Raw genomic sequence first — 27,543 nt, 5'->3', positions numbered from 1 at the left:
GACTTCTTACTTTGCCCCTTTTCTGCACAAGCCCCTTTTCTGCAAATGAAGGAAGTGGGCCTTAGCATGATCAAGGCCGCAGGCCTTGTCCATTGCCTACCTGTGGCAGTCCCAGAAGCCGACGAGATGACAGGAGCTTTCACCTGTGAATCCTGCATTGCAGGGGGTTGGGTTACATGGCCCTTTGGGGTCCCTTCCAATCCTACCATTCTGTGATTCTCTTAAATCCTACAGAACATTTCACCTTTACCGTGAGAAGAAGTGGCAGGCGCAAAGAGAATCAGAAGGGGTCCCATTCTTGTCCCTCTGAGGGTGTGTGTAGGGGGGACATGGGACTCATAGCTGGAAGGACAGCAAGGGAAGCCCAGGACATATTTCAATTTCTTTTTTCCACTTTGAGGCAGCTCTCAGATCACACCGTTTTCTCTTTGACAGAAGCCTACTTCATTTGTGGGCCTTACGAGAAAAGTCTTAACTCGGTGGTAAATTGAGTTTTTCCACAGAAAGTTGGAGAGCTCTAAATCAGCCCTCTTTGGATTTGTATCAAATCCATAAGATTTGCCTGGAGACCAAAAGAAGCCTAGAAATGGAGTGAGATATTTTTAGAGGAGGTGGAGAGGACTATTGGGGACTACTAGCTATTATGGCTATGCTCTGCTTCTACAAGAAAGCTTCTGAAGAACTGTCACTGGAGACCACAGGAGGGCAGAGAGCTCTTCTGCTGAAATCCTGCATGCCGGTTTCACACTGAGGCATCAGGGTGGCCACTGTGAAAAGAGGATGCCTGACTAGATCAAGCACCTTCTGATGCTGTAATGGAAGCTCCAGGCCCAGATGCAGCCTATCTAGTTTCCTAGGCTCTTGGGAGCATTTGGCCACTGTGAGAACAGAATGCTGGGCTAGGTGAGCCCCCTTCGGCCTGATCCAGCAGAGTCATGAATTCTGTCTTCTGTTCTAGAGGCCTTCTGTTATACAGGCAACACCCCATTTACGTGGGGGTTGTGTTCCAAGGCATCACACATTTAAGTGAAATTGTGTACGTTAGGAACACCACTGAAAAAGCTTGCAAACACCCTCTAAACTTTTGGAAACCATGGAAAAACCCTTTAAAAAACTAAAAATCCACCAAACTCCACCACAATTGTTCCCTCCAAACTTCCTTGCTCAAATTTCAACTCTCCAAAGAACTGAAAGGTCTGTGCAAAGGCTCCTGGGATTACACTAGCAAAGGCTTGTGATGGTATTGCCAGCTGGTATTTTTGCACTCTTTTAGGGCTGTTTTTGCCCCTTTTGTGCCACATCCAGGTTTGCGGCAGTACACAGTCACATGTGCCTTGAAAGCGCGTAAATTGGGAGTTGCTTGTACAAATCAAATGTGAAACAAAATGGAGGTGCTTAGCACCACTACCAGACCAGTTTCTTTGCTAAGAGAGAAAGAGAGAGATAGAGGCAGGCCAGATTTCGTCAGCATCCTTTTGCTGGGCTCTTTCCACCCATCTCCTCCTGCTGCTGCTCCTCACCAGGATGTACCTGTTCCCAGTGAAATTCCAGAAAGGTCCTGCCTGGTCTTGCTCAGGTGCTCTTCCTTTCTTAACAAGCTCCATGAAAGGCTACACAATTAAGGCTCCAGTCAGACTGGGCGCAGCTCCTTCCATCATCCTCCCTAATTAATTAAGTAATTAGGATTTTACAATGTTCCTCCGGGCTCATTCAGAGGGAAAACATAAACAGAAGCCTCGAACAAAACAAAACATTGCTAATTTATTGTTCTTTCCTATAAAGGGGCATTGTTGCCAGGGATTCTTGAGCCACAAATCTTGCATTGCAGGGGGCTGCAGTAGAGGACCCTTCCAACCCTATAATTCTAGGATACTCTGCACTGGTCATAGACTTTTCTAATTAGTCCACAACAAGATTCCTAAATTGAAATTAGAACTTATTATTATGGCCAGATTCTACCTGGCCCTTGTCTAGAAACTTATTTTCTCTCTTTTGGGGGGAAATTTTAATCCCACAGCCTACCCTTTTTCAATGGAAACTTATTTTATTGATTTATTCATTGCATTTGCAGCAATAAATCTTTTCCTCCAAGAACCTCGAGGTGGCTTGCATGGTTCTCTGCCTCCATGTTTAATCCCCACAACAACCCTGTGAGGTAGGTTAGGCTGAGAGGCAGTAACCGGCTCCCAAGGTCACTCACTGTGAGCTTCATGGCTGAGTGGGGATTTGAACCCTGGTCTGACCACTACACCGCACCGGCTCTCAATTTGGGACTGGTCGTTTTAAGTGTCATTTGGGTATCTTGCTCCCCAAAACCGAAGTATTTTTTACGTGCTTCTGATGTGATTTCGGAGGTGCAGTAAACTGCTGATCTGGTGGCTCATCTCCAATCAGAACTGACATCTAGCGTCACTCACTCAAGAGGATTGTTGTGGAGATCACGTGAGGGAGAGAATCACATGCTACCTTGAGGTCCTTGGATAAAAAGACTATAAATACAATAAATAAATGAACCAAGGCTGAATGGTGGTTGGAAGGTGGCAGACTCTGAGTCCTGGAGATGTCTTAACAGAGGTCGGATGGCCATATGCCAAGGGCTCTTTAGCTGATATTCCTGCATTGCAGAGTGGGATGGGCTAGATGACCCCTGGGGTGCCCTCCAACTCTACCTTTTTATGATCAGCCCTTAGAGCCCCCGTTTTGCCGAGACAACTTGGCCTTGTGTAAACCTCAACAGGTGGCAATTAAAGCATAACAGAGCCTGCTTCTCCATGTGCTCCCCCTCGACTCTTCATGCTTCTGCAAAGGAGGTGCACCCAGACAGCTGATATTAAGACAAATTGGCTTCTTTTGAAAGAAGGTGGTGTGTGTGTGTGAGCATGCATCAGCGGCAAAGCAGCGGAGGACGTCCCCCCAGGGGACAAAACATCGAGCAGGTGACAGATGATATGGATCAGGTGAGGGCGGGGGCATGTCTGTGTATGGAGTTGGCCAGGAGCCCGCCAGGAGGCATGCTGGGGCCTTCCTCCACAAACCCTGGCCCCACCCCTCTCCGGTAAAGCAGCTGATTGGCAGGCGCCCAGCTTTCGGGGGAAATGAAGCATCATACACCTGGCTCAGCCTGCCAGCCTGGGTTGCCTTTATCATAGTTTTGTAGCATTGCAAGGGAACCCCAAGGGCCATTTAATTCAGGATTCACAGCTAAATAATCCCCGACAGATGGCCATCCAACCCATATTTCAAAACCTCCAAGGAAACATGATCAATGAGATCATCTGCAGGAGCATTACTGGACATTTCCCCAATTGGTAAGGTTCATCTGATAACAAGAAACAAAGCCTCTGCACATAGAACTCCCTGCCACTGGAGATTCAGCAGTTGCCTTTTGTGACAACTTCTAAACTGCTGCTGAAATATTTTCTATTCTGCCAGGCGAGGAAGAAGATATCCTTCCACAATGATAAATTGATACCTGTTTTTAACATTTTTATATGGTTTTTATTGTATGCCTTTGTTTTTATTATATGTTTCCAAGTGCAATTCAAAGTGTTGGTGCTGACCTAAAGCCCTAAATGGCTTCAGCCCTGTATACCTGAAGGAGCATCTCTACCCCATTGTTCAGCCCAGACACTAAGGTCCAGCTCCAAGGGCCTTCTGGCAAATCCCTCATTGTGAGAAGTGAGGTTACAGGAACCAGGCAGAGGGCCTTCTTGGTGGTGGCACCTTCCCTGTGGAATGCCCTCCCAACAGATGTCAAGGAGATAAAGAACTACACAACTTTTAGAAGAATCTGAAGGCAGCTTTGTCTAGGGAAGGTTTTAATGGTTGATATTTTACTATGTGGAAGTGGAAACTCAACTTGCAAAGCTGAAATAATGCACCAGGAGGGAAAGTTATCATCAATTCTTAACATTTTATTTCTTTACTGGGTTAAACAAGGAGCAGAGAAAACCCCTGATCCAAAATACAATGGAACTGAAAGCGTTACAGGTACAGAGACTACTGAAAACACAGAGTAGGATAATAGTTTTAATACAACTGAATTATAGCATGGTTTTGTTGTTTGGGTTGGTTTTTCCCCCTTCCCCCCTCCCTCAACTCCCAAACTGTTTTTGGAAAATAAATGTAATAGGAACTAGTGCAAAAAAGTTCTAAAGATGAAGCACAGTGTGTCAAGTGGCGTAAGAAAACTGTCCCACCCCCTTCCAAAGACACAGTCGCTTTATTATGACAGTTGGCTCGTCTGCACTTTCACTAGACCCTTATTTGGATTATATTGTGCCCCAATTAATTCCTCTGGGTCCGAGAGCTTTTCTCATTCTTCCATGGTTGCTCCTTGCAAAAATCCAGTACCACTTACCAAATCACATTTTGCCAGCTATGCAGAAAGTCCAAAGAGATATTTTGCTTAAGGGCTTCTCCACACTTCCACTCGACCCATATTTGGATTGTATTGTGTATCAATTAATTCCTAGTTTCTTGTTCTGTGGCCACACCTTGCATAAATCCAATCTTACCTCTGAATCAGATCTTTATCAGACATGTAGAAAATCCAGAGATTTTGCTTAACTGAGCAAATAACTTTGAGGGTAAGAGCTGTTTGACAGTAGAACAGACTCCCTCGGGAGGTGGTGGACTCTCCTTCATTGGAGGTTTTTAAGCAGAGGTTGAATGGCCATCTGTCAGGGATGCTTTAGTTGTGATTCCTGCATTGCAAGGGATAGGACTAGATGACCCCTGGAATCCCTTCCAACCATACAATTCTATAATTTTTTTCTATGATCTTTAATTCAGTGAGTAAGATCAGATTTTCACAAGGCACAGCGGTGGATCAACAACAAGAAGTCTCAGAATCATGGGAACGAATAGCAGCACGATATGACTGAAATATGGGGCAAGCAAAAGGGTAGACAAGCCCTCTGTTAAGCAACACTTCCACACATCTGGTGAGATCCAATTCAGCAGTTAAGATCAGACTTTTTGCAAGGCACGGCAGTGGAAAAAATGAGAAAAGCTCTCGGACCTGGAGGAAATTAATTGGCACGACACAATCAAAACATGGGGTAAGCAAAAGTGTGGATGAGCCCAGAAAGGAGAAAGTAGGACAGAAACAAGGCAGGGAGAGAGTAGAAAGGAGGTTTTAAAATGTTGACTTCAGCAACATGACTTTAATCTTTTAAACCTCACCACTATGTACTGTAAAAAATGACTTGTTTTCCCCCATGGCAGGCCTGGCCTTGGTGCCTACAAGCACTTGAGAAGGGTTCAGCAGCAACCAGGCCCCGGGTCTCTGAATGACATTCCCCCAACCTCTCTTAGCTCACCAGATCTCACTCAGTGGAGTGACAAGAAGAGGCAGGCATTGTTTCAATGTGCTGGGGCTCTAGTCCACCACAAAGGCCCTTGAAGTATTTTCAAATGAGATCATTAAAATAAAAATATATAAAACAAGCATTGTAAAGCAACATTTAAAATGAACCCACACAACACATTTTGAATACTAGATCAGAGCACCCCCCCACCCAATTGCCCTTGCCAGTTCCATTGGCTGCATGGCCACCTCCCACCTCCAGCTTGTTTGGTTTAAGGACTAGAACTTTAAATCATAGAATTGTAGAGCTGGAAGGTGCCCCAAGGGTCATCCAGTCCAACCCACTGCAATGCTTCCTGGGGGTGCTTCTCCAGAAATGTCCTCTTGGACATGGAGGAAAAGTTAGAAGTGCCTTTTTAGGGTGACTAAAAATTGGGGATGGGTGGGTGGGTACTGCTGCATTCTTGGACTGGAGAGTATCACGGTAAAGCCATGTCCTTCTCAGAAGGTGACAGTGTTTGTATTGCCAACCATCAAATGAACAGACACAACTCGGGGCAGAAAATGATAGGGCTCTAAACACATTTTTGCACTGAAAAGGCAGGTTTTAAACAAAAATGCAAACACCACCAGCCAGGAGGTGAGGTGGTAGTAACAGCAGAATCAAGACCTTGGAGTCAGGGCCCTGTGCATCCTGCCTTGTCTCATTCGGGCTGTAGTAAACAGTTCCAAAGAACTGGAAAATAGAGGCAGAAGCATTTTCTCTGCATCACAAATGATGGGAGAAAGTCGGATTTCATAGAATCATAGAGTTGGAAGGTATCCTCCAAGGGCCATCTCATCCAACCCCCTGCAATGCAGGAATCTTAGCTAAAGCCCTGACGGATGACCCATTGCCCCCCAACCTCTCACCTTGATGTGAAAGACAAAAAATACCCAAAATAACTTTAAAAGAAACACAAAACTGTGCATATACAGTGGTACCTCAGTTTATGAACTTAATCTGTTCTGGAAGTCCGTTCTTAAACCAAAACCGTTCTTAAACTGAGGTGCGCTTTCCCTAATAAGGCCTCCCGCCACTGGTGCCCCTCCACCGTTTGGATTCCGTTCTTAGAGCGAGGTAAAGTTCGCAAACCGGGACACTACTTCCAGTTTTGCGGAGTTTGTAAACCGAATCGTTCTTAAACTGGACTGTTCTTAAACTGAAGTACCGCTGTACATGTAAAAAAATGGGGTCTTAACAGGCCACAAACTTAACATGAATCAACAGTGTGATGCAGCAGCAAAAACGGCTAATGCAATTCTAGGCTGCATCAACAGAAATCTATGGAGTCCAGAACAAGGGAAAGAATAGCACCATTCTATTCTGCCTTGATCAGACCCCACCTGGAATCCTGTGTCTGGTTCTGGGCACCCAGGTTTAAGGAATTTGGCAAGCTGGAAGGTTTGCAGAGGAGAGTGACCAAGATGATTAAGGGTCTTGAAACCAAACCTTGTGAGGAACAGCTGAGGGAGTTGGAGAAGGGGAGACTGAGAGGCCACATAAGAGCCCTTCAAATATCTGAAGGGCTGTCACAGGGAAGATGGAGCCAGCTTGTTTTCTGCTGCTCCAGAGGTGAGGATCCAAACCAAAGGATTTAAATTTCAAGAAAGAAGGTTCCAACTAAACATTAGGAAGAACTTTCAATGGGTAAGAACTGTTAGAAGGTGGTAGATGGACTCTCCTTTCTAAACATGAGATAGATGGCTATCTGTTGGGGATTCTTTATAATAATAATGATGATGATGATGATGATGATGATGATGATACTATGATTACTGGATGAACTTTGGGGAAAATTCTCTTTAGCAGAGCAGGGACAGTTCAAATAACAAGGAGAAACTCAACGTTCAAAAGGGGAATCTGTCTCTTGACCGTTCTGGGCCAAACAAGACCTGACTTTAAAGACTTCATTTAAAAAATGGTTTCTTTAAAAAGCCTGGCTAGCAGCAATGGAAAGGGTGTGGGGTTTTTTTTTAATCAATATCAGGATCACAGAAAGTGGGAAGGCAGGAGTGATTTACTGTATTGGATTCCTGCATTGCAGGGATTTTACTAGAAGACCCTTGGGACCCTTTCCAATTATACCATTCTATAAATTTAACCCTTTCCCTTCCAAGATGCAGTTTTGCCAATAAACTCCTACTTCAAATATGAGGGAACTCCCAGTGATTGCCAAACCAGTTCCAAAAATGGAAAAATTGGACCACACCAGCAGGGTGGGGGGAGGAGGAGCAGGAGTGGACCTGCTGTTGGTGGCATGTCCTAGGACATCTCCTGGAGGACAAGGGTGATGCAGGCATGCCCTCAATTTAAGCTCTTTAAGGAGCAAGAGAATCCCACTTGAAAAACCGTATCATAGTAGAACTGGAAGGAACCCAAGCGCCATCTAGTCCAACCCATTGCAATGCTGAAGAGCCAACCCATCACATAACATGGCTTGACCAAGAGCACTGAAAAGGTTGCTTGGGAATTATTAGTGACTGATGGAGGGTCCTACAGGTGGGGGCAGGGGGCAGCAGGGCAGTGCACCATCACAATTATAGTTTGGATTGGGCTTAGAGGATGATGGGGGAGGGGAAAAAAAACAACGGATCTCTGCCAAGCCGTTTCTTTTGCCCCTAGGGCAAGTTACCCAGTATGGGGAAGAGATCACTGTGGCCCCATAAACGAGACATGTTATGTGTGGTGGCGGCCAGAGAAGTGGCCCTTGGTGGGCCAGGGGGGGGGTTGCCTTTCCTAAGAAGGCAGTTCTTTCCAAGCCCCACTGTGGGCCTTTCCTCGGCCTCTGAGCCTCTATGAGGCTGAAGGCCGACAGCTTGAGGCCTGCTGCCAACAGAACCATTTTTCCCTGCAGAGACCCAGCCTGAGGTCTGCAGGCGATCAAACCCTTTTCTCCAGAGGCCATGCCTGAGGCCTCCTGCTGGCATAACTCTGTTCTCCAGAGGCCTAGCCTAAGGCCTGCTGCTCACTGAGCCATTTCCCCCCCGAGAGGCCCAGTCTGAAGCCTGCTGTTGAACAATCGCTTGTTCCCACAGCCCCCCAAACACTTCAGAAACTCACCCACTGCAGGGCGGGGCCTGCGACGACCTGCTCTGGGGGGTGGGAGGGGGCTCTGCGTTGGGGTGGCTTTGTCTGTGTCACCCCCAGTCCTGTGCCGCCGCCCCCGCCACTGTAGGGAGAGCTTCATTGTGCCCACCCAAGCCCCTTCTTTCCTCCAGGTGAGAAAAGAGCTGGAGGTTTCCTTTTTCCCTGCCTTGCAGAGGAGGTTCACTCGTCCCTTGCGAGGGTCTCATCCATGGTGGGGTAGGCCCCCAAGCTTAGTCCCCCGCTGCTGTGCACGCTCGAGAAGGACACCATGGTGTGGAGGAGCATGAGGACCAGGACGCAGAACCGGATCTTGCTGTTGCTGAGGCGGGACCCTGCAGACACTGGCAGCAGGGACGGGTGGTGGTGGTGGTACTGGGTGTGGTGATAGTAGAGGTTGTAGTGCTGCTGCTGCCGTTGCTGGTGGTGATGGGGGGTGTTGTGGTGTTGGTCGTGGAATGGCTCTGATTTGGCAGATGCATTGCGATAGCCTTCCAGGTGCCGGTCGCAGGAGTCCCACCGCACATCACAGCACTTGGCTTCCTGGTCAGGCAGCTCCCTCTCTAGCAACCCTGGCAGAATGAGAACAGAAACAAAGGAGGAGAAGGAAGAGGTGGCATCAGAAATGGCACAGGTCTGCTAAACGCTACCTTCAGGAGATCTCACTGGTGTACAGGAAACCAGGGTTGCACTATAGGAACCCTCAAATAGGCAGTAAAAAAAAGCAAGAAGCAAGCATTTGGAGGGAATGTGGCTTCCTTTCTATACTAATGCACAAGGCATGGGAAATCAACAGGGTGAATTTAAGCCCTTAATCATAGAACTGAAGAGTTGGAAGGGACCCCAATCATAGCTGTCAACTTACAGATTTGAAAATAAGGGACCAGCAGCCAAAAGAAGGGATTTTAGTAAACTAACTGAAATACGAAGTTAAAAGGGACCAGATAATTTTGGAGAGTAGCGCCAGTTTTTAGCCCTTCGTTTCCAGAGGTTGCTGCTCAAGACACCAGCAGATGAAACACTGCAATTAAATAACTACAAGCAGCAACCACTTCTCGCGCAAAACGAAGTCTAAGCTACGAAGATGCTGCTGCAGTTCTGTATCTTTTCTCTCGTGCTCCATCTGCAGCTCTCAATTCCATCAGGTGGGGTGGGAAGGGGGGGGGATACCCGAAGTAAACCCGCAGATCAGACCATCTATGCTAGTCTACCACTACAAATCTATGGGAGAAGTGCTTGTGGTCCTTCCCTTGTAGCCCTTGGAACACCTGCCCGTGCCTCCACCTCCACTTCCTCCTCTCTCTGAACTGCTTTCTCTATGGTTGCCCTCGCTCTCCTCTCAAGGCTCCTCAGCAATTCATAGGCCATGCCAGGCTGCCCATCTCATCCGGGTCCTTTGGCGGCACAGCCGCAGTACGGCCAAGCGGGAGCGGGAGCGACGGGCAGAGGGGAGGCCCCAGGCAGAGATGCTCAGTTTGGCGGCCACAAGGAGGATGGTGGCGGAAGGGCCTGAGGCTCCCATCAGTCCTGGCGGGGAGGGGCTCCCAGGGGCTGAGGCTGGTGAGAGGAGGCCGGAGGGGGGTGGGCCGGGCAGCCAAGCAACACAGTTGGAGCCTCCCTCCTCCCTGTCCAGCAGGGAGGGAGGGAGAGGAGCTGCTTCCTTTGAAACCCGGGAAATTTAAGGAACATCCATCAATAAGGGACAGCAGCGGGGCATGGTGCTGGAATAAGGGACTGTCCCTCTAAATAAGGGACGCTTGACAGCTATGACCCCAATGGTCATCTGCTGCAACCCCCTGTAGTGCTAGGGTTTCAATGGGCCAGCAGTGGAAAAGCTTGAAAAATATGCATTTGGCTGGGTGGTATAAGAACTTAAGGACTTTGGCTTTTGTGGAAAAAATGACACATAAGCTATGTGTTTCCAGGCTGGGGGATCCAGGAGGCTTCTATGCCACCTGGTGGGACTTTCATTTCCAGTGCTTTGGACACAGATGCTCAACATTTACCATCCATGCCAACTTGGGAAGTAGGAATGTATCAATTTTTATCAGTGTGTCTCACCATTTCTTTCTGTTTTCATTTATTGTTTGCTTGCTTGCTTTGGATATGGATTGATGCAATACCCTGCTACTTCACTTTTGGGTTGGTAATTGTGTTACTATCTTTATTTTTTAAAAAAACAACAACACTAGACAGGCTTTGGACAAGTCCAAGGCTAACTCCCTGTGGATAGTATCTTGGACAAGCAGAATATATTTTCTCCTAATATACAAATCCAACAATCCCAATGATCAGGGAATACAAGCTGTTTGACAGTAGGACAGACTCCCTCGGAAGGTGGTGTGCTGTCCTTCATTGGAAGTTCTTAAGCAGAGGTTGGATGGTGTCTGCCAAGGATTATCCAGCTGCAACTCCTGCATTACAAGGGGTTGGAATAGATGACTCTCGGGTTCCAATTCTACAATTCTATGATGAAAGTGGTGGGCTCTCCATCAGTAGAGGTTCATAAGCAGAAGTTGGATGGCTATCTGTCAGGGATTTCTGAGCTGAGATTCCTGCATTGAAGGAGGTTAGACTAGAGGACACCTGGGGGCACTGCCTCACTCTACAGTTCTCTGATTCTATAACATAGATTCTAAGCCTCACCTGTGCAGATGAAGCCAGGCAACCCTCCATAGATCAGCTCGTCATTGTCGGGCAAGACGAAGGGACATCTTGTTTGCACCTCCAGGCAGTATTGCTTGCATGGGATCCGGTGTTGGCACTGCAGTTGGGTCACATTGAAGTACTCAGAGCACAGCCATGCCTTGTAGACAGCCTGCAGGAAGGGCGGAAGGAGAAGGGGGCTTTAGAAAAATGGGATCCACAAGATTGACACAGGTGTGGACGCAACAGGGAGCAGCCTTGCATGCTCTGAAGGTAGGAATAAAGAGAAACACTGTACAGAAAGAATGAAACCAACCACCTGTCTCCTGGATCCTTGCCCATCCTGGCTTATAAAAGCTAGCCGGGAAGGACTGGGCGATGGGCTTCGTGGGGTGGTGAATGCTTCCCTCCGTGAGGGAGCCTTCCCAGACCCGCTGAAAGAGGCGGTTATTAAACCGCTTCTTAAAAAACCATCTTTAGATGCGGCCACGATGGCCAACTATCGCCCAGTCTCAAATCTTCCATTCTTGGGCAAGGTGATTGAGCGAGCGGTTGCCGAACAACTCCAGGCACGCCTGGAAGAAGCGGACCATTTGGATCCCTTCCAGTCGGGATTCAGGCCTCATCATGGGACTGAAACTGCCTTGGTCGCACTGGTTGATGATCTCCGGCGGGCTAGGGACAAAGGTGAGAGCTGTTTCCTAGTTCTGCTGGATCTCTCAGCGGCGTTTGATACCATCGACCATAACATCCTTCTGGACCGTCTTCAGGGGCTGGGAGCTGGAGGCACTGTCATACAGTGGTTCCGCTCCTTCCTCCTGGGCCGTGTTCAGACAGTGGTGGTGGGGGATGAGTGTTCAGACCCCTGGGCTCTCACTTGTGGGGTGCCTCAGGGTTCTGTCCTCTCCCCCATGCTTTTCAACATTTACATGCAGCCGCTGGGAAAGATAATCAGGAGGTTTGGGCTGGGTGTTCATCAGTATGCGGATGATACCCAGCTCTACCTCTCTTTTAAATCAGAACCAGTGAGGGCGGTGAAGGTCCTGTGTGAGTGTCTGGAAGCGGTTGGAGGATGGATGGCGGCTAACAGATTGAGGTTGAATCCTGACAAGACAGAAGTACTGTTTTTGGGGGACAGGAGGCGGGCAGGTGTGGAGGATTCCCTGGTCCTGAATGGGGTAACTGTGTCCCTGAAGGACCAGGTGCGCAGCCTGGGAGTCATTTTGGACTCACAGCTGTCCATGGAGGCACAGGTCAAATCTGTGTCCAGGGCAGCTGTTTACCAGCTCCATCTGGTACGTAGGCTGAGACCCTATCTGCCTGCGGACTGTCTCGCCAGAGTGGTGCATGCTCTGGTTATCTCCCGCTTGGACTACTGCAATGCACTCTACGTGGGGCTACCTTTGAAGGTGACTCGGAAACTACAACTAATCCAGAATGCGGCAGCTAGACTGGTGACTGGGGGCGGCCACCGAGACCTTATAACACCGGTCTTGAAAGACCTACATTGGCTCCCAGTACGTTTCCGAGCACAATTCAAAGTGTTGGTGCTGACCTTTAAAGCCCTAAACGGCCTTGGTCCAGTATACCTGAAGGAGCGTCTCCACCCCCATCATTCTGCCCGGACGCTGAGGTCCAGCGCCGAGGGCCTTCTGGCGGTTCCCTCATTGCGAGAAGCAAAGCTACAGGGAACCAGGCAGAGGGCCTTCTCGGTAGTGGCGCCCGCCCTGTGGAACGCCCTTCCAGCAGATGTCAAAGTGATAAACAACTACCTGACATTCAGAAGACATCTTAAGGCAGCCCTGTCCAGGGAAGTTTTTAACGTGTGATATTTTACTGTATTTTTGGTTTTTATGGAAGCCGCCCAGAGTGGCTGGGGAGGCCCAGCCAGATGGGCGGGGTATGAATAATAAATTATTATTATTATTATTATTATTATTATTATTATTATTATTATTATTATGTAAACCCAGCACCCCTGCAACTGGATTTGGAATAAACGTAAGATAATCTCTGGTGCATCAGGCCGATGGCCCAGCTGGTCTAGCATCTTGTTCTCACAGTGTTCAAATGCCCCTAACCATTGAGGAATAAAGGAATGCCTCTGGACCTGGACTTTTGCACGTTCTCAGTCAGGCAGACAAACAGAACAGGTGCTGCAGATCACTGCAGCAGCTCCCTCACCATCCGTGTCTCTTGGTCCCACAGACCCTGTGAGACAGCATTCCAGGCATCCCCCTCAAACTCTTCTGCTAAATGCCCTGTTTACAAGTTATGGTCATGAGAGCTTCTCCTGCTGGACTTTTTCCTGTAATATTTCAGCCTTCACTGATTGTGGGGGTCCGTGGTCTAGCAGGTGACGCTGCTGCCTCTTGCTCCTACGTTTGAACACTAGGCTGAGCAGTTGAAACCTAACCGGAACGCACTCATTTTTGCTACCAATTCAAAGTATAAGCACAGAGGTTAGGAATAAGAAATAAAGCTCCACGGTATCTCCTCTTAGTAGTTAGTCAATGTGCACAGGTCCCACAGAGGGTAAATAAAATATATCTTTTAAACTTTCCTCTGCATGACACAGTTCAAGTTGGCACCAGAGCATTTCCTTTCTCTCTCAAAATATTGCCCCTGGCTTTACAAATAATGATGCTCTACTACAGTTATTTGATTCCAAATGCTACCCTCCCCACTGCCGGCAGCCTCTTTCTCTACCCCCTTCTCCTTTGTCTAGCTTTGTCTACACTCCTTTCTGCACCATCATCCTGCTTCGTTTCATGTTTGATTTCATTATCTGTCAAAATGGGTGTGGGTGTGTGATAACTCCATTCAGGAGAGAATGGATAACTAAAATCTGGGATGTAGTTATGCATGGTTAAGCTTCCATATATTGTGAGAACCAGAGTTGGTGGACAGCAAGATAACGTCTTCATCAAGAAATGGAGTCATGTTATAACGGAGTAGCACAGTAATACAGCACAGCTGTGATTCCTGTGTTGCAAGGGAAATTCCTGCGTTGCAAGTTTAGACTAGATGACCCTCACTGTCCTTTTCCAGTTCTATGATCTAAGAACACCAACTCTCCTTGGAGAAATCTCCTCACTGGAGATTTCTAACTAGGGGCTGGATGGCCATCTGTCAGGGATTCCTTCGTTGCAATTTGTGCACTGAAGGGGGTTGGACTAGATGGCCCTCAGGGTCTCCTTCCAACCAGGCATGATTCTACATTATGATTCTATGATTCTACATTATGTAAACCAGTGAATAAATGCACTAAAAAAAAAATGCTAACACCACCATCAATAAAGGGCTTCATTTAGCAATGACACCATCAATAAGGAGCGTCAGGCTCCAAATGTTTGTGGTGGTGGGGATATCCTTCTTGCCTCTTTTTCGGTGACGCTAGAGAAGGGGAAGTTTTGAGAGGGGCTATTTCCTCCCTTCCCGTCCTTTGCTTGTGGCTACCACTCGCTTGCTCACTCCCCCAAACTTGGTTGCGCTGCCCTGACGTGCCCACCCCCACATGCATCCTGCACATTTCTCTGGGAAGCAGATGTGGTTGCCATGGCAGCCATGAGCTGAGTGTTGCGGCTGGACCAGGATTTCCCAGCAGGAGAAGGAAACTGGCGGCTTTCGAAGGGAAATGACGGACAATCCTGCTTCCTATGCAATTCATAGAATTGTAGAGTTGGAAGGGACCCCCAGAAGGGTAATTGGGACCAACCCCTTGAAATGCAGGAATCACCACTAAAGAACCCCTGACAGGTGGCCATTCAAACTCTGCTTGAGAACAATCAATGTAGAGTTGTAAGGAAGGTGCCCCAACAGTCACCCAGTCCAACCCCCCGTAATGCAGGAATCACAACTAAAGCATCCCTGAAAGATACTATAAAACTCATGGAAATGTGAGGTGTGGACCTGCCCCACCCACAGGTTGTGCTGCCTAAGAGAGTGAACTCTTCTCTAGCCTGCCTTGAAGGGCTACCGTGTGTGCCGAGCTTGCACAGATGCTCAAACATCTCATTAGCAGTGCTCATTTCCCTGCATTCATGATTTATGAGACAGACCCAATCCAGATGCTCTGACCGCAATAAAATTGCAATTCCCAATAACTGCTGTCTTTAAAGGATAATTTTCTTTTTCTTTTTTTGCGGGTGGTGGGGGTTGCTTTGCTTCTCAGATTTATATTGTTGTTTTTATTGCTCCATTTTAATCCATGTATATTGTATAGTTACGTTTCTATACTCAGGAGTATTTGAGGAGCAAGCATCGAATAAACTGAAATGCTGCAATGCAAATATGTGCGGAAGGAATGAAGGAGGCGGCTCTGCTTTTCAAGGGAGGAGCAGGCAGCTAGAGCAGCACTGAGGAATCATAAGAGGATTTCCCTAATCCTCTTTTAAAACCATCCTGTAGGAGGGAGTTCCACAGCTTAACTCTGTGCTGCATGAAGGACTTCCTTCTCTCTGAATCACATCCTTGCAAAGGATCAGACAATGGGGATAGAGAGATATGTGGTCCCCACCCATTTTTAACATACAAGAAAGCTGTGATTCCTGCACTGCAGGGCTAGATGACTGTTGGGGTCCCTTCCAACTTTATAAGGCAAACCTCTGCCTCTGGGAAACGGATGAAGCTGTGGGGGAATGCTATGTGCTGCTGTCCTGACACCACAACATGGATACTTGGGATGAACTGGTTCAGGAAGAAGACATTCCGCCAAAACTAAGTCAGTGCCCCCTCCCTGGCATCAGTGAGGTGTAGTGGTTAGAGTGTCGGACTAAGGACCAGGGAGAGACGGGGGTTCAAATTTTCTTCCAGCAGTAAAGCCCACTGGGAGTGACCTTGGGAGCCAGCCACTGCCTTTTGGCATGACCTACGTAACAGGGTGAGGGATGCGGGTGGCGCTGTGGGTTAAACCACAGAGCCTAAGATTTGCCGATCAGAAGGTCAGCAGTTCAAATCCCTGCGGCGGGGTGAGCTCCCGTTGCTTGGTCCCAGCTTCTGCCCACCTAGCAGTTCGAAAGAACGTCAAAGTGCAAGTAGATAAATAGGTACCGCTCTGGCGGGAAGGTAAACAGCATTTCTGTGTGCTGCTCTGGTTCGCCAGAAGCAGCTTAGTCATGCTGGCCACCTGACCCGGAAGCTGTACGCTGGCTCACTCGGCCAATAAAGAAAGATGAGTGCCGCAACCCCAGAGTCGTCCACGACTGGACCTAATGGTCAGGGATACCTTTACCTTTACCTTACCTAACAGGGTTGTTGTGGGGATTAAATGAGTCCTAGGACCTGGAGACCAGGGTTCAAATTCCCACTTGGCCACGAAGTTTGCAACTCATCTCACTCACCTCACAGCGGTGTTGTTAAGGATTAAATGAGGAGGGGGAGAACGATCAAAGCACCACCTCTAGCTCTTTGGAGGAAAGCTGGGGTGTAAATGCCGTGAGTAAATAAGCTAAATGATGGTAAGATGTAATTTGCACTTCTGGAGGCTGGAAGCCAAGGAGAGTGGTGGGACTCCTGTCCCTTCAAAAGGAAAATGAGGCTAGGGTTGCCACTCATAAGAACATAAGAAGCGCAAACGCCCCATCTAGTCCAACATCCTGCTTACACAGGAGCCAACCAGACGGGAAACCCACAAGTAGGATCCCAGCACAAGAGCGATTCTTTCCACTTGTGGTTCCCAGCAGCTGGTATTCAGAAGCATTGCTACCTCCAGCTGTGGAAGCACAGCAGAGCCATTGTGGCTAGTAACCATTGAGAGCCCTCTCCACTATGGTGGGCATCAATGCCGTCTGTGGGAATTTCTTTCATCTTTCACAAATCTCCCGACTGCCATGACCGCGCAACCAACGGAATGACGAGCGAGAGAGGAGAGCTTTTTTCAATCCACTTTCTCCATGCCATGCATCATTTTATAAATTTCTATCATGTCATATCGTCCTCACCTTTTCTCCAAATTGTCCCAAATTGCTGCAACCTTTTCTCCTTGGGGAGCCACTCCAATTGCCTTGACTGCTTTGCTTGCCCTTTTCTGAACCTATCCCAACTCCACAATATCCTTCCTGAGGTGAGGCGGCCAGAACTCTACACAAATGCACTGTAGATTTGCATAATCGGGCATTATGATACCTGCAGTTTTCAATTTTCGGCTCCTTTCCTTATGACCCTTAGCATTGAGCTTGCCTTTTTCACAGCCACCAAATACTAGGCCACCTCATTTGGATGAAGAATTTGCAAGAACTCGTCCCACAAAGATCTTTCAGATACCACCACAAAAATGGGCTACCTAGTCCTTGGTACTTCAAAGGTACTTCAAAGGTTTTGGCCTAAAAAGCCTTATGTGCCTTAGGATCCCAATACATCCCAATTGGAACCGCCCCAGACCCTACGACCATCATTTGAAGCCCTTTTCTGTGCTCCCCTTCCATGGAAGGTCTGCAGGTTGGCCATGCGTGAATAGGGCCTTTTCAGTAGTGGCTCCCACCTTGTGGAATGCTCTCCCCAATGAGAGCTCTCCTGGCACCATCATTACATAACTTTAAGTGCTAGGCAAAAACATTTCTTTTCTGCTAGGCCTTTTTGGCTTTTAATTAATAATAGAATTGTAGGGTCTGAAGCGTTCCAGGGCTCATCTAATCCAACCCTTGCAATGCAGGAATCTCAACTAAAACATCCCTAACAAGTGGCCATCCAACCTCTGTTTGGAAACCTGCAATTGAGCCACCTTAGTTAACATCAAGGATAATTCTATGATACTATATCTTTAACTCCCAGGCAAATATAAATAAATAAAATCCTCTTTTGCCAGGTCTTTAGCTTTTAACTATGACCTTTTTTTGCACACATGATAAGTTTTAATCTAGTTTGTGTGTATATATATACAGCAGGGGGGGAAGTATTTGATCCCCTGCTAAATTTGCCCGTTTGCCCTCTGATGAAGAAATGACCAGTCCATAATTTTAATGGTAGGTTTTTTTGTAGCTGTGAGAGACAGAATAACAACAGGAAAACCCCCAGAAACCCAGAAGACAAAAGTCAGAGATTGATGTACATTATAATGAGTGAAATAAGTATTTGATCCCCTGCTAAATTTGCCCATTTGCCCCCTGACGAAGAAATGACCAGTCCATAATTTTAATGGAAGTTTATTGTAGCTGTGAGAGAGAATAACAACTGGAAAACCCCCAGAAACCCAGAAGACAAAAGTCACAGATTGATGTGCATTATAATGAGTGAAATAAGTATTTGATCCCCTATCAACCAGCCAGATGTCAGGCTACCTGGTATCTTCACTGTATGTAATGAGCTGAGATTAGAACTGCCTGCTGTGGCGGTCTTACCTATAATCCCAGCTCGTTATTGTACAGTGGTACCTCTGGTTACGTACTTAATTTGTTCCGGAGGTCCGTTCTTAACCTGAAACTGTTCTTAACCTGCAGCACCACTTTAGCTAATGGGGCCTCCCGCCAGTGGCGTAGCGTGGGGGGTGCAGGGGGGGCCGGCCGCACCGGGCGCAACATCTGGGGTTAGGGCAAATCCATGGGTCAGGGGGCGCAAATCCACGGGTTAGGGGGCGCAAATTACTTGCCTTGCCCCGGGTGCTGACAACCCACGCTACGCCACTGCCTCCCGCTGCTGCTGCGCCGCTGCCACACGATTTCTGTTCTCATCCTGAAGCAAAGTTCTTAACCCGAGGCATTATTTCTGGGTTAGCGGAGTCTGTAACCTGAAGTGTATGTAACCTGAAGCGTATGTAACCCGAGGTACCACTGTACCTGTACAAAAGACACCTGTCAACAGAAGCAATCAACCCAGCAGATTCCAAAGTAGCCACCATGACCAAGACCAAAGAGCTGCCCAAGGATGTAAGGGACAAGATTGTAGACCTGCACAGGGCTGGACTGGGCTACAAGACTATTGCCAAGTAGTTTGGTGAGAAGGTGACAACAGTTGGTGCAATAATTCGCAAATGGAAGACTCACAAAATAACTGTCAACCTCCCTCGGTCTGGGGCTCCATGCAAGATCTCATCTCGTGGAGTTGCAGTGATCATGAGAACAGTGATGAAGCAGCCCAGAACTACACAGGGAGAACTTGTCAATGATCTCAGGGCTGCTGGGACCATAGTCACCATGAAAACAGTTGGTAACACACTACGCCGTGAAGGACTGAGATCTTACAGAGCCCGCAAGGTCCCCTTGCTCAAGACAACACATGCACAGGCCTGTGTGCAGTATGTCAATGCACATCTGAATGACCCAGAGAAGAACTGGGTAAAAGTGTTGTGGTCAGATGAGACCAAAATTGAGCTCTTTGGCATCAATGCAACTCGCCGTGTTTGGAGGAGAAGAAATGCTGCCTACGACCCCAAGAACACCACCCCTACCGTTAAACATGAAGGGGGACATATTATGCTTTGGGGGTGTTTTTCTGCTAGGGGGACAGGACACCTTCACTGCATTGAAGGGACGATGGACAGGACCATGTATTGTCAAATCTTGGGTGAGCACCTCCTTCCCTCAGCCAGGGCATTGAAAATGGGTCGAGGATGGGTATTCTGGCATGACAATGACCCAAAACACATGGCCAAGGCAACAAAGGAGTGGCTCAAGAAGAAGCACATTAAGGTCCTGGAGTGGCCTAGCCAGTCTCCAGACCTTAATCCCATCAAAAATCTGTGGAGGGAGCTGAAGGTTTGAGTAGCTACTCATCAGCCTCGAAATCTTACTGACTTGGAGAGTATCTGCAAAGAGGAGTGGGACAAAATACCTCCTAGGATGTGTGCAAACCTGGCGGCCACCTACAAGAAACGTCTGACCTCTGGAATTGCCAACAAGGGTTTTGCCACCAAGTACTAAGTCATCTTTTGCAAAGGGATCAAATACTTATATCACTCATTATAATGCACATCAGTCTCTGACTTGTCTTCTGGGTTTCTGGGGGTTTTCCTGTTGTTATTCTGTCTCTCACAGCTCCAATAAAACTACCATTAAAATTATGGACTGGTCATTTCTTCGTCAGAGGGCAAATGGGCAAATTTAGCAGGGGATCAAATACTTTCCCCCCTCACTGTATATGATTGCTTTTATTTGCAGTACAGTGGGACCTCGGGTTAAGTACTTAATTCATTCTGGAGGTCCATTCTTAACCTGAAACTGTTCTTAACCTGAAGCACCACTTTAGCTAATGGGGCTTGCTGCTGCTGCCGCGCCGCCAGAGCACAATTTCTGTTCTCATCCTGAAGCAAAGTTCTTAACCCAAGGTACTATTTCTGGGTTAGCGGAGTCTGTAACCTGAAGCGTATGTAACCCGAGGTACCACTGTATATATCAGCAATAAGCCGAGATTCATACACAGCTGATTTTTTTAAATTAAAAAAATGGTTTCATGTATTTATGTTTGTTCATTCCTTTAAAATATTATATGTCACTTTGAGACTAGTACGGTATATTTAATTAATAATGATAGCATTAATAACGTTGCCACAGGACAGAGCTGTTCACTTGCTGCTGGACTACAACTCCCACCCTCCTTCCTGACCTCTAGACACGCTGACAACTGGGGCTGATGGGAGTTGGAGTCCAGCAGCATTTTGCAACAGGGGCACATATGCCTGCGGGAAACCAGCATGTGGAACATGAGCACAAGAGCATAAGAAAAGCCTGCTAGGTCAGGCCAAAGGCCCATCTAGTCCAGAATTCTCATAGTGACCAACTGGATACCCCAAAGGGAGATCTGCAAGGAGGACCTAAGCCCAAGAGCAACTCTCCCCTTCAGTGGCTTCCAGCAACTGAGCATTAATGCCTCAGATACTAGAGGCAGAGCACAGCCATTCTGGCCAGCAGCCATCAATAGCTTTCTCCTTTTCAAAAATTTGTTCAGTCCTCTTTTACAGCCACTCACCACTGCCTCCTGCCTGAGTCCCATAATGTAACTGGGTGCTATGGAAGACACATGAACTTCTGAGAGTTGGTTTCCAGCAACTGGTATTCAGAAGCATTCCTGTCTCTCACGGTGGAGGCAGAGCATAGCCATCAATGGCTAGCAGCCACGGATGGCAAACCTCTCCCAATTCACTGACCCTCTGTTTTCCCTGCTTTTACTGTTTTCCTGTGCTTTTACTACAATTCCATGATTCTGCACCTAGATCCGAGCCATGCTACCTCCCGCACAACCTGGACTCATCCCTCAAGCAGGGATACAAGACCAGCAGCCCCTCCATTTCTTCCCACACAGGGGCCGCACATGGTACTTCAAATGAGTAAGGCAGGCAGGCAAATGGGGTTATATTAGTCACTCTTGAGCTCAAAACAGGGTCTGCTAGCCATCCCTGAAGCAAAACAAGTAACTTACTCCCAGAGAGCCAGTGTGGTATAATGGTTAGAAGGTTGGACTATGGACCTGTGAGAGCTCAGGGTTCAAACCCCCTCTCAGACTCCAGGAAACTCACGGGGGGTGGGGAACACAGTATCTGCTTGTCAGTCTAACCTAACTCTCAGGGTTGTTGTGGGGATCAATGAGGATGAGGACCTGAGGAACCAGGGTTCAAATCGCTGCTCAGCCCTACAGCTCACTGGGTGCAACCTTGGGGTCCAGACACTGTCTTCTCTGAAGCTAACCTATCTTGCAGGGTTGTTGCAGGGATTAAATGAGGAGGGGCTGGCCCCTAAAGTGGAAATAAGTGCAATGAATAAATGTAATGAAATAAGAGAAAGCCCAGATTCCTTCCATGGGAGAGGAAGGAGCCTGGAAGGCAGTCTCAGCTCCTGGGGTGACCCCCCATTCTACAAATTCTCACAAGTGAGAGCAAGTGTGGTGTATAATAATACTATAATAATAATTTATTATTTATACCCCACCCATCTGGCTGGGTTTTCCCAGCCACTCTGAGCAGTTTCGAACAAAATATTAAAATACAATAGTCCGTTAAACATTAAAAGCTTCCGCTCCGGGTTGCATAATGGTGTAGAGGTTAAAGGGCTGAATTATGAGCTGGGTGATACCAGGGTTCAAATCCCCACGTGGCCATGAATCTCATTGGGTGTGACCTTGGGAGCCAGTCTTTGCCTCTCAGCCTACCTTGCAGGGTTCTTGTGAGGATAAAACAGGGAGAAATATGGTATGTGCGCCACACTGAGCTCCTTAGAGAAAACAGGGCAGTCTATAAATGTAATTAACAACAACAGCAGAAGCAACGATGACGACGACAACCCTACCTTGCAGTCTCTCAGGCAGGAGCGCACGGAATAGTCCTCGGCCTGCAGGTACTTCTCCAGCAGCTCCTCGAACTCCTCGTACTTTTCCTGAGCGTGTTGGTCCAGCCTCTGGTAGGCCTCGAGACAGCTGCTGCAGGCCTCCCCGCGCTGCGCCCCGCCTGCCGCCGCTGCCACGTCGGCCAACAGGCTCCGGAGGCTGCAGTCCAGGCTCTCCGCGGCGGCCATGCCCAGCAGCAGGTCCCAGACGGTGTAGGCTTGGCAGAAAGGGAGCCGCAAGCCGCGGAAGTGCCGCTCCAGGAAGGCTAGCTGCGGCGGGGACGCCTCAGCAGGCGCGGCGGCCGGGAAGGCGGACCCGGGCGGCCCTTGCAAGAGGCGGCGGTGGCTGCAGGCAGAGCTTAAGTCCAGGCAGGGCTGCGCCGTCGGGGCCGCGCCGTCGGGGCTGCTCGCCGCCGCGGCTTCTGGTCTGGGAGGCGCGGCCGGTTGGCCACAAGCTGAGCTCAAGTCCTGGTTGGGGCAGAGCCGCGCCTCCGCTGTCGGGTCTGCGCCTCCACCGCTCCTCACCGCGGCCTCCGGTTGGGCGACGCTCCTATCCTGGGCTCTGAGCTGGGCCCCGGCGGCGGCGCAAAGCCAGAGGCGGTCGGAGAGAAGGACGGTGAAGAAGAGGAGAGAGGCCAGCGACAGGCGCCATTTCTGGGCCCGCTCCGAGTCGGCGCACGGTTTCTCGGGGGGGTTCGGCGGGGTTCGGATGCAACGGCGGCGGTTCTGGGAGGCGGCGCCGCCGGTCATATTTTTGGAGGGGGCGGCGGCGGGGGGGCTCCGGCTCCTCTTCCTTCTCGGGGCTCCTCTCCGCACCCCCTCCCCGGTAATGTCACCGGCCTCCTCCTCCTCCTCCTCCGCGGCATGGTGGCTCGGCGACGACGGGCGGCGGCGGCAGAAGCATCCCCGGCCACGAGGCGACGCGCGGCAGCGGCGCCCCCCGTCCGCCGCCGCGCCCTCCGCCGCCGATCCCCGCCCCGAGGGCGCCCCCAGCCTCTTCCTGCCGCTGCCGCCGCGGGGCTGCTGCTGCTGCTAAGGGCTCCCGCCGGGCAGGGCATGGTGCTGCGTCGCCGCCGACGGGAGGCCCCTCACCATGGCCGGCCCCGGCGCGTCGGCATCCCCCGGCTCCGTCCGTCCGTCACCGCTCGGCCCTCCTCCTTCTCCCCCTCCCCCCCATCCCCGCTCAGCTCCGACGGGGCCTGGCCGGCCGGCTCGCTCCCGATCGCTCGCCGCGCGCCCGCTCCGCCTTCGCCCGCTTCTCCTCCGGACAGCCGCGTCGCGGAGCAGGAGCCTGGCGCCGGGGGGAACTCCGCCTGCCCATCGCTCGCCTTCAAGCCGTCGCCATCTTCCGTGAACACCTTGAGGAATGGGGTGGGGAGTGGGCTGCTGCTGCTGCTGCTGCGCGAGGGCGCGTGCGCGCTGCTTGCTACCGGCCCCAACACCCCTCGAGCCGGCGGCGCGCTTCCTCCTTCCCTTGGCCGGACAGCTAGTGGGGCAGCGGGCAGAGACTCCTTCTGGGGTCCCCCTCTAATCTGGCTCCCCTCAAGAAACCCCCCTCCCTTACCCCTTCCAGGCACCCTCTCCGGGCAACTTTTTCCCCGGGAGGGACGGAGAAAGGGCCTCGGGCTTCCGTCGACGGTTCCCGAGCATCTCCATTGTCGCGACAGCCTCTCTCCGCTGGCGCTGTGGTTCTGAAAGGACAGCTCCGGCCAGCCTTCGGCCAAGAAGCACGCGCCGCCGCCGCCGCCGCCGCCGCCGCTCCTACATAGCCTGGACGCCCACTCTCTCGACTGTGGAAGGGACTCCCTGGGAAGGTGGCGAGCTCTCCTTTGTTGGAGGTTTCAAAGCAGAGTTTGGACGGTTACCCGCCAGGGATTCTTTAACTGATTCCTGCATTGCATGGGGTTGGACGAGATGAACCTTGGGGTGCCTTCCAACTCTAGTATTGTATGAAGCACCTCCACACCCCTCAAAGGCATCCTCTTTACAAAGGAGGGTGCTTTCAGTTCGTCTGCCTCCCAGAACCTGTAAAGGCCCATTTCCCCTGCCAGCTAGTTGGGGGGGGGGAATCATGACAATTGTGGGTCCCCCTCTGTTTGGTCTCTATCACATCCTGTGCCTCCCCCATCTGAGAGTCTGAAGCAGCTGAGACAGTCACTCCTGCTTGTTTGAACTTTGCACTCTGATGGGGGATAATGATAGTTATTATTTTTCATTTATGACAGTAGAACAAGGCCTTTTCAGTAGTGGCTCCCCACCTGTGGAAGGTTCTTCCCTGGGAGGCTCGCCTGGCACCATCTTTAAGTGCCAAGCAAAACAAAAACTGTTCCTTTTTCTCCATGCCATTGATTCTTAGCTTTCTGTGGCCTTTTGCTCATGCGTGGGATGTTTTAATGCAGTTTTAAAAAAAAGAAAAGAAAGATTTTAAAAAGTTTTCATTTTTTATTTTTAATGTAGATTTTAATCAATGCACATGCTCCTTTTGTAACAATTATTTAATAATAATTTGTATTATAATTAATAGTAAAGATAATTTAAATGTAATAATAATGACATACCCCACATTTCCCCCCCTCTAAGGATCTCAAGCTGGAATAATGGTTCTTTCCCTCTTTTAAACCTCACATCAATCATGTAAGGTAGGACAGGCTAGGGCGCAGTAGCTGGCTGTGCCCATGTTCCCAGGATGTTGAATGTATGAAACACATTTTATTATACTGTAGTATGTATAACCATGTTAGACAGCTTCTAATCAAACCAATATTAACAGAACAACTTAGATTTGCTGACTCCTTTTATATTAAAGTTCTCTTTGAGGATAAGACTGATTCTATTACACTGGCTGCAGCACAATTTCTCTCAGAGGCAGGAAGAATCAGAAATCTGTATCTATGGGCTAAAGCTCCTCTGTTGGCTAGCAAAGCCACTCTTACGCCTTAGTAACTGTTGATATATGCCATTTGTTTTACTGTGCATTTTGGGTCTATGGACAACAATAAAGCTGTGTGTGTGGAAACCAAGCCAGATGAGGAACGGTTAAGGGAGTTGGGGATGTTTAATCCAGAGAAGATTCAATGATTCCATAACCCTGTGAGGTGGGTCAGAGTGAGTGACTGGCCCAAGGTCACACCAAGTGACCTTCATGGCTGAGTGCAGATTCACATCCTGGGCTCTAACCACTATGTCACCACTGGCTTTTTGGTTTGTCTAGAGTGACTTCTCCTTCTCCTCCTTCTCCTTCTCCTAGTCCACTTTTCCCCCAGACTGGGACTCAAGGCTGCTTATGATTAAAACAGTGTGGTTGAAATACAGATAGTAATAACAGCACTATTCAAAACCTCTTTTCCTTAAAAAAAACCTCCCCAATAATAATCAGTTCCCCCAAAGCTTTGGCATTTTTCATACCAATACTTTCTTCAAAATGCGCAACAAACTCAAAATAATCACTTTGACATTTTTTAAAATCCATTAAGCAGTTGTAAAACACCAAAATGGTATGATTTTTCCCCTTAATCCAAGTGCCCATCAACAGCAATTGCACCACAGCATTAAAACAGCTTCATCCTGCAGAAGGCCATTCAAGGTGGGGAGCAGCAGGTGAGACATAGGAGGGAGCCTCAGAGCCCAGATATATCTCCCCCTGCTTGGTCTTGAATTGGTCTTTGACCATAATAATAAATTGTTACCACTATTACTCCCCCTGCTTGGTGTTTTTCTGGGGACCTCTGCCCAGGGAAGAGAGCCTCTGGGCATGACTTAGTGGGCTGGTCTATGTCTCTCAGCCTAACCTCCCTTGCAGGGTTATTGTGGAGGTTAAATGAGCAGAAAAGCCATGTATGCCACCTTGAGCTCTTACAAGAAAAAGATGGGATAGAAATGCAATTCATAAATACATTGCAATGGGATTACAGGGTTGATTACCTATTAGAAGCCTTTTTGGTATGCAGAGTGAGCAGCTTGTGAACTAGTGAATCTTTGTTAGAAAGTCAGCTTGGCTTGTTGCAAATACACGCCTGTTGGTAAGCAAATGATAAAGTTATTTATTGTAGGAAACATATAGTAGCTTGGATGGAAAATTTGCTGCATTGCATGGGGTTGGACTAGATAACCCTTTGGCTTCCTTCCAAGTCTGCAATCCAATAATTCTATGAACGGGTTTCAAATTCCAGTTTAATTAACTAATCTAGAGAAGAACATGGCTGGTATGCTTGCTCCTTTGGTCTCTTAGAGGGTAGTTTATTTTATTTGTAGAAATATTTGTATACTGCTATACAGTGGTACCTCGGGTTACATACGCTTCAGGTTACATACACTTCAGGTTACAGACTCCGCTAACCCAGAAATAGTACCTCGGGTTAAGAACTTTGCTTCAGGATGAGAACAGAAATCGTGCTCTGGCGGCACGGCAGCAGCGGGAGGCCCCATTAGCTAAAGTGGTGCTGCAGGTTAAGAACAGTTTCAGGTTAAGAACGGACCTCCGGAACAAATTAAGTACGTAACCAGAGGTACCACTGTACTGTAATGAACTGGGATTATAGGTAAGACCTCCACAGCAGGCACTTCTAATCTCAGCTCATTACATACAGTGAAGATACCAGGTAGCCTGACATCTGGCTGGTTGATAGGGGATCAAATACTTATTTCACTCATTATAATGCACATCAATCTGTGACTTTTGTCTTCTGGGTTTCTGGGGGGTTTCCTGTTGTTATTCTGTCTCTCACAGCTACAAAAAAACCTACCATTAAAATTATGGACTGGTCATTTCTTCATCAGAGGGCAAACGGGCAAATTTAGCAGGGGATCAAATACTTTCTCCCCCCCCACTGTATATATATATATATACACACAAACTAGATTAAAACTTATCATGTGTCCAAAAAAAGGTCGTAGTTAAAAGCCAAAGACCTGGCAAAAGAGGATTTTATTTATTTATATTTGCCTGGGAGTTAAAGATATAGTATCATAGAATTATCATTGATGTTAACTAAGGTGGCTCAATTGCAGGTTTCCAAACAGAGGTTGGATGGCCACTTGTTAGGGATGTTTTAGTTGAGATTCCTGCATTGCAAGGGTTGGATTAGATGAGCCCTGGAACGCTTCAGACCCTACAATTCTATTATTAATTAAGAGCCAAAAAGGCCTAGCAGAAAAGAAATGTTTTTGCCTAGCACTTAAAGTTATGTAATGATGGTGCCAGGAGAGCTCTC

At 48.5% G+C, this 27,543-nt stretch overlaps 1 protein-coding gene across 1 annotated transcript; it reads right to left on the bottom strand.

The window, feature by feature from the left end:
• Nucleotides 1–3,893: 3,893 nt before the first annotated feature.
• NALF2 (NALCN channel auxiliary factor 2) lies at nucleotides 3,894–27,035 on the bottom strand. The gene is made up of 3 exons (XM_083596469.1): nucleotides 22,298–27,035; nucleotides 11,085–11,256; nucleotides 3,894–9,010 (listed from the first exon to the last, which is right to left on the bottom strand). Exons 1-3 carry the CDS (start codon nucleotides 23,081–23,083, stop codon nucleotides 8,622–8,624), a joined length of 1,347 nt encoding a protein of 448 aa, XP_083452595.1. The 5' UTR covers nucleotides 23,084–27,035; the 3' UTR covers nucleotides 3,894–8,621.
• Nucleotides 27,036–27,543: the final 508 nt, after the last annotated feature.

The sequence above is a fragment of the Podarcis filfolensis genome (assembly GCF_964270895.1).
Source record: "Podarcis filfolensis genome assembly, chromosome: Z".
NCBI classification, from domain to species: Eukaryota; Metazoa; Chordata; class Lepidosauria; order Squamata; family Lacertidae; genus Podarcis; species Podarcis filfolensis.
Note: the sequence above shows the minus strand (reverse complement) of the source record. Positions and strands in the feature narration are given on the sequence as shown.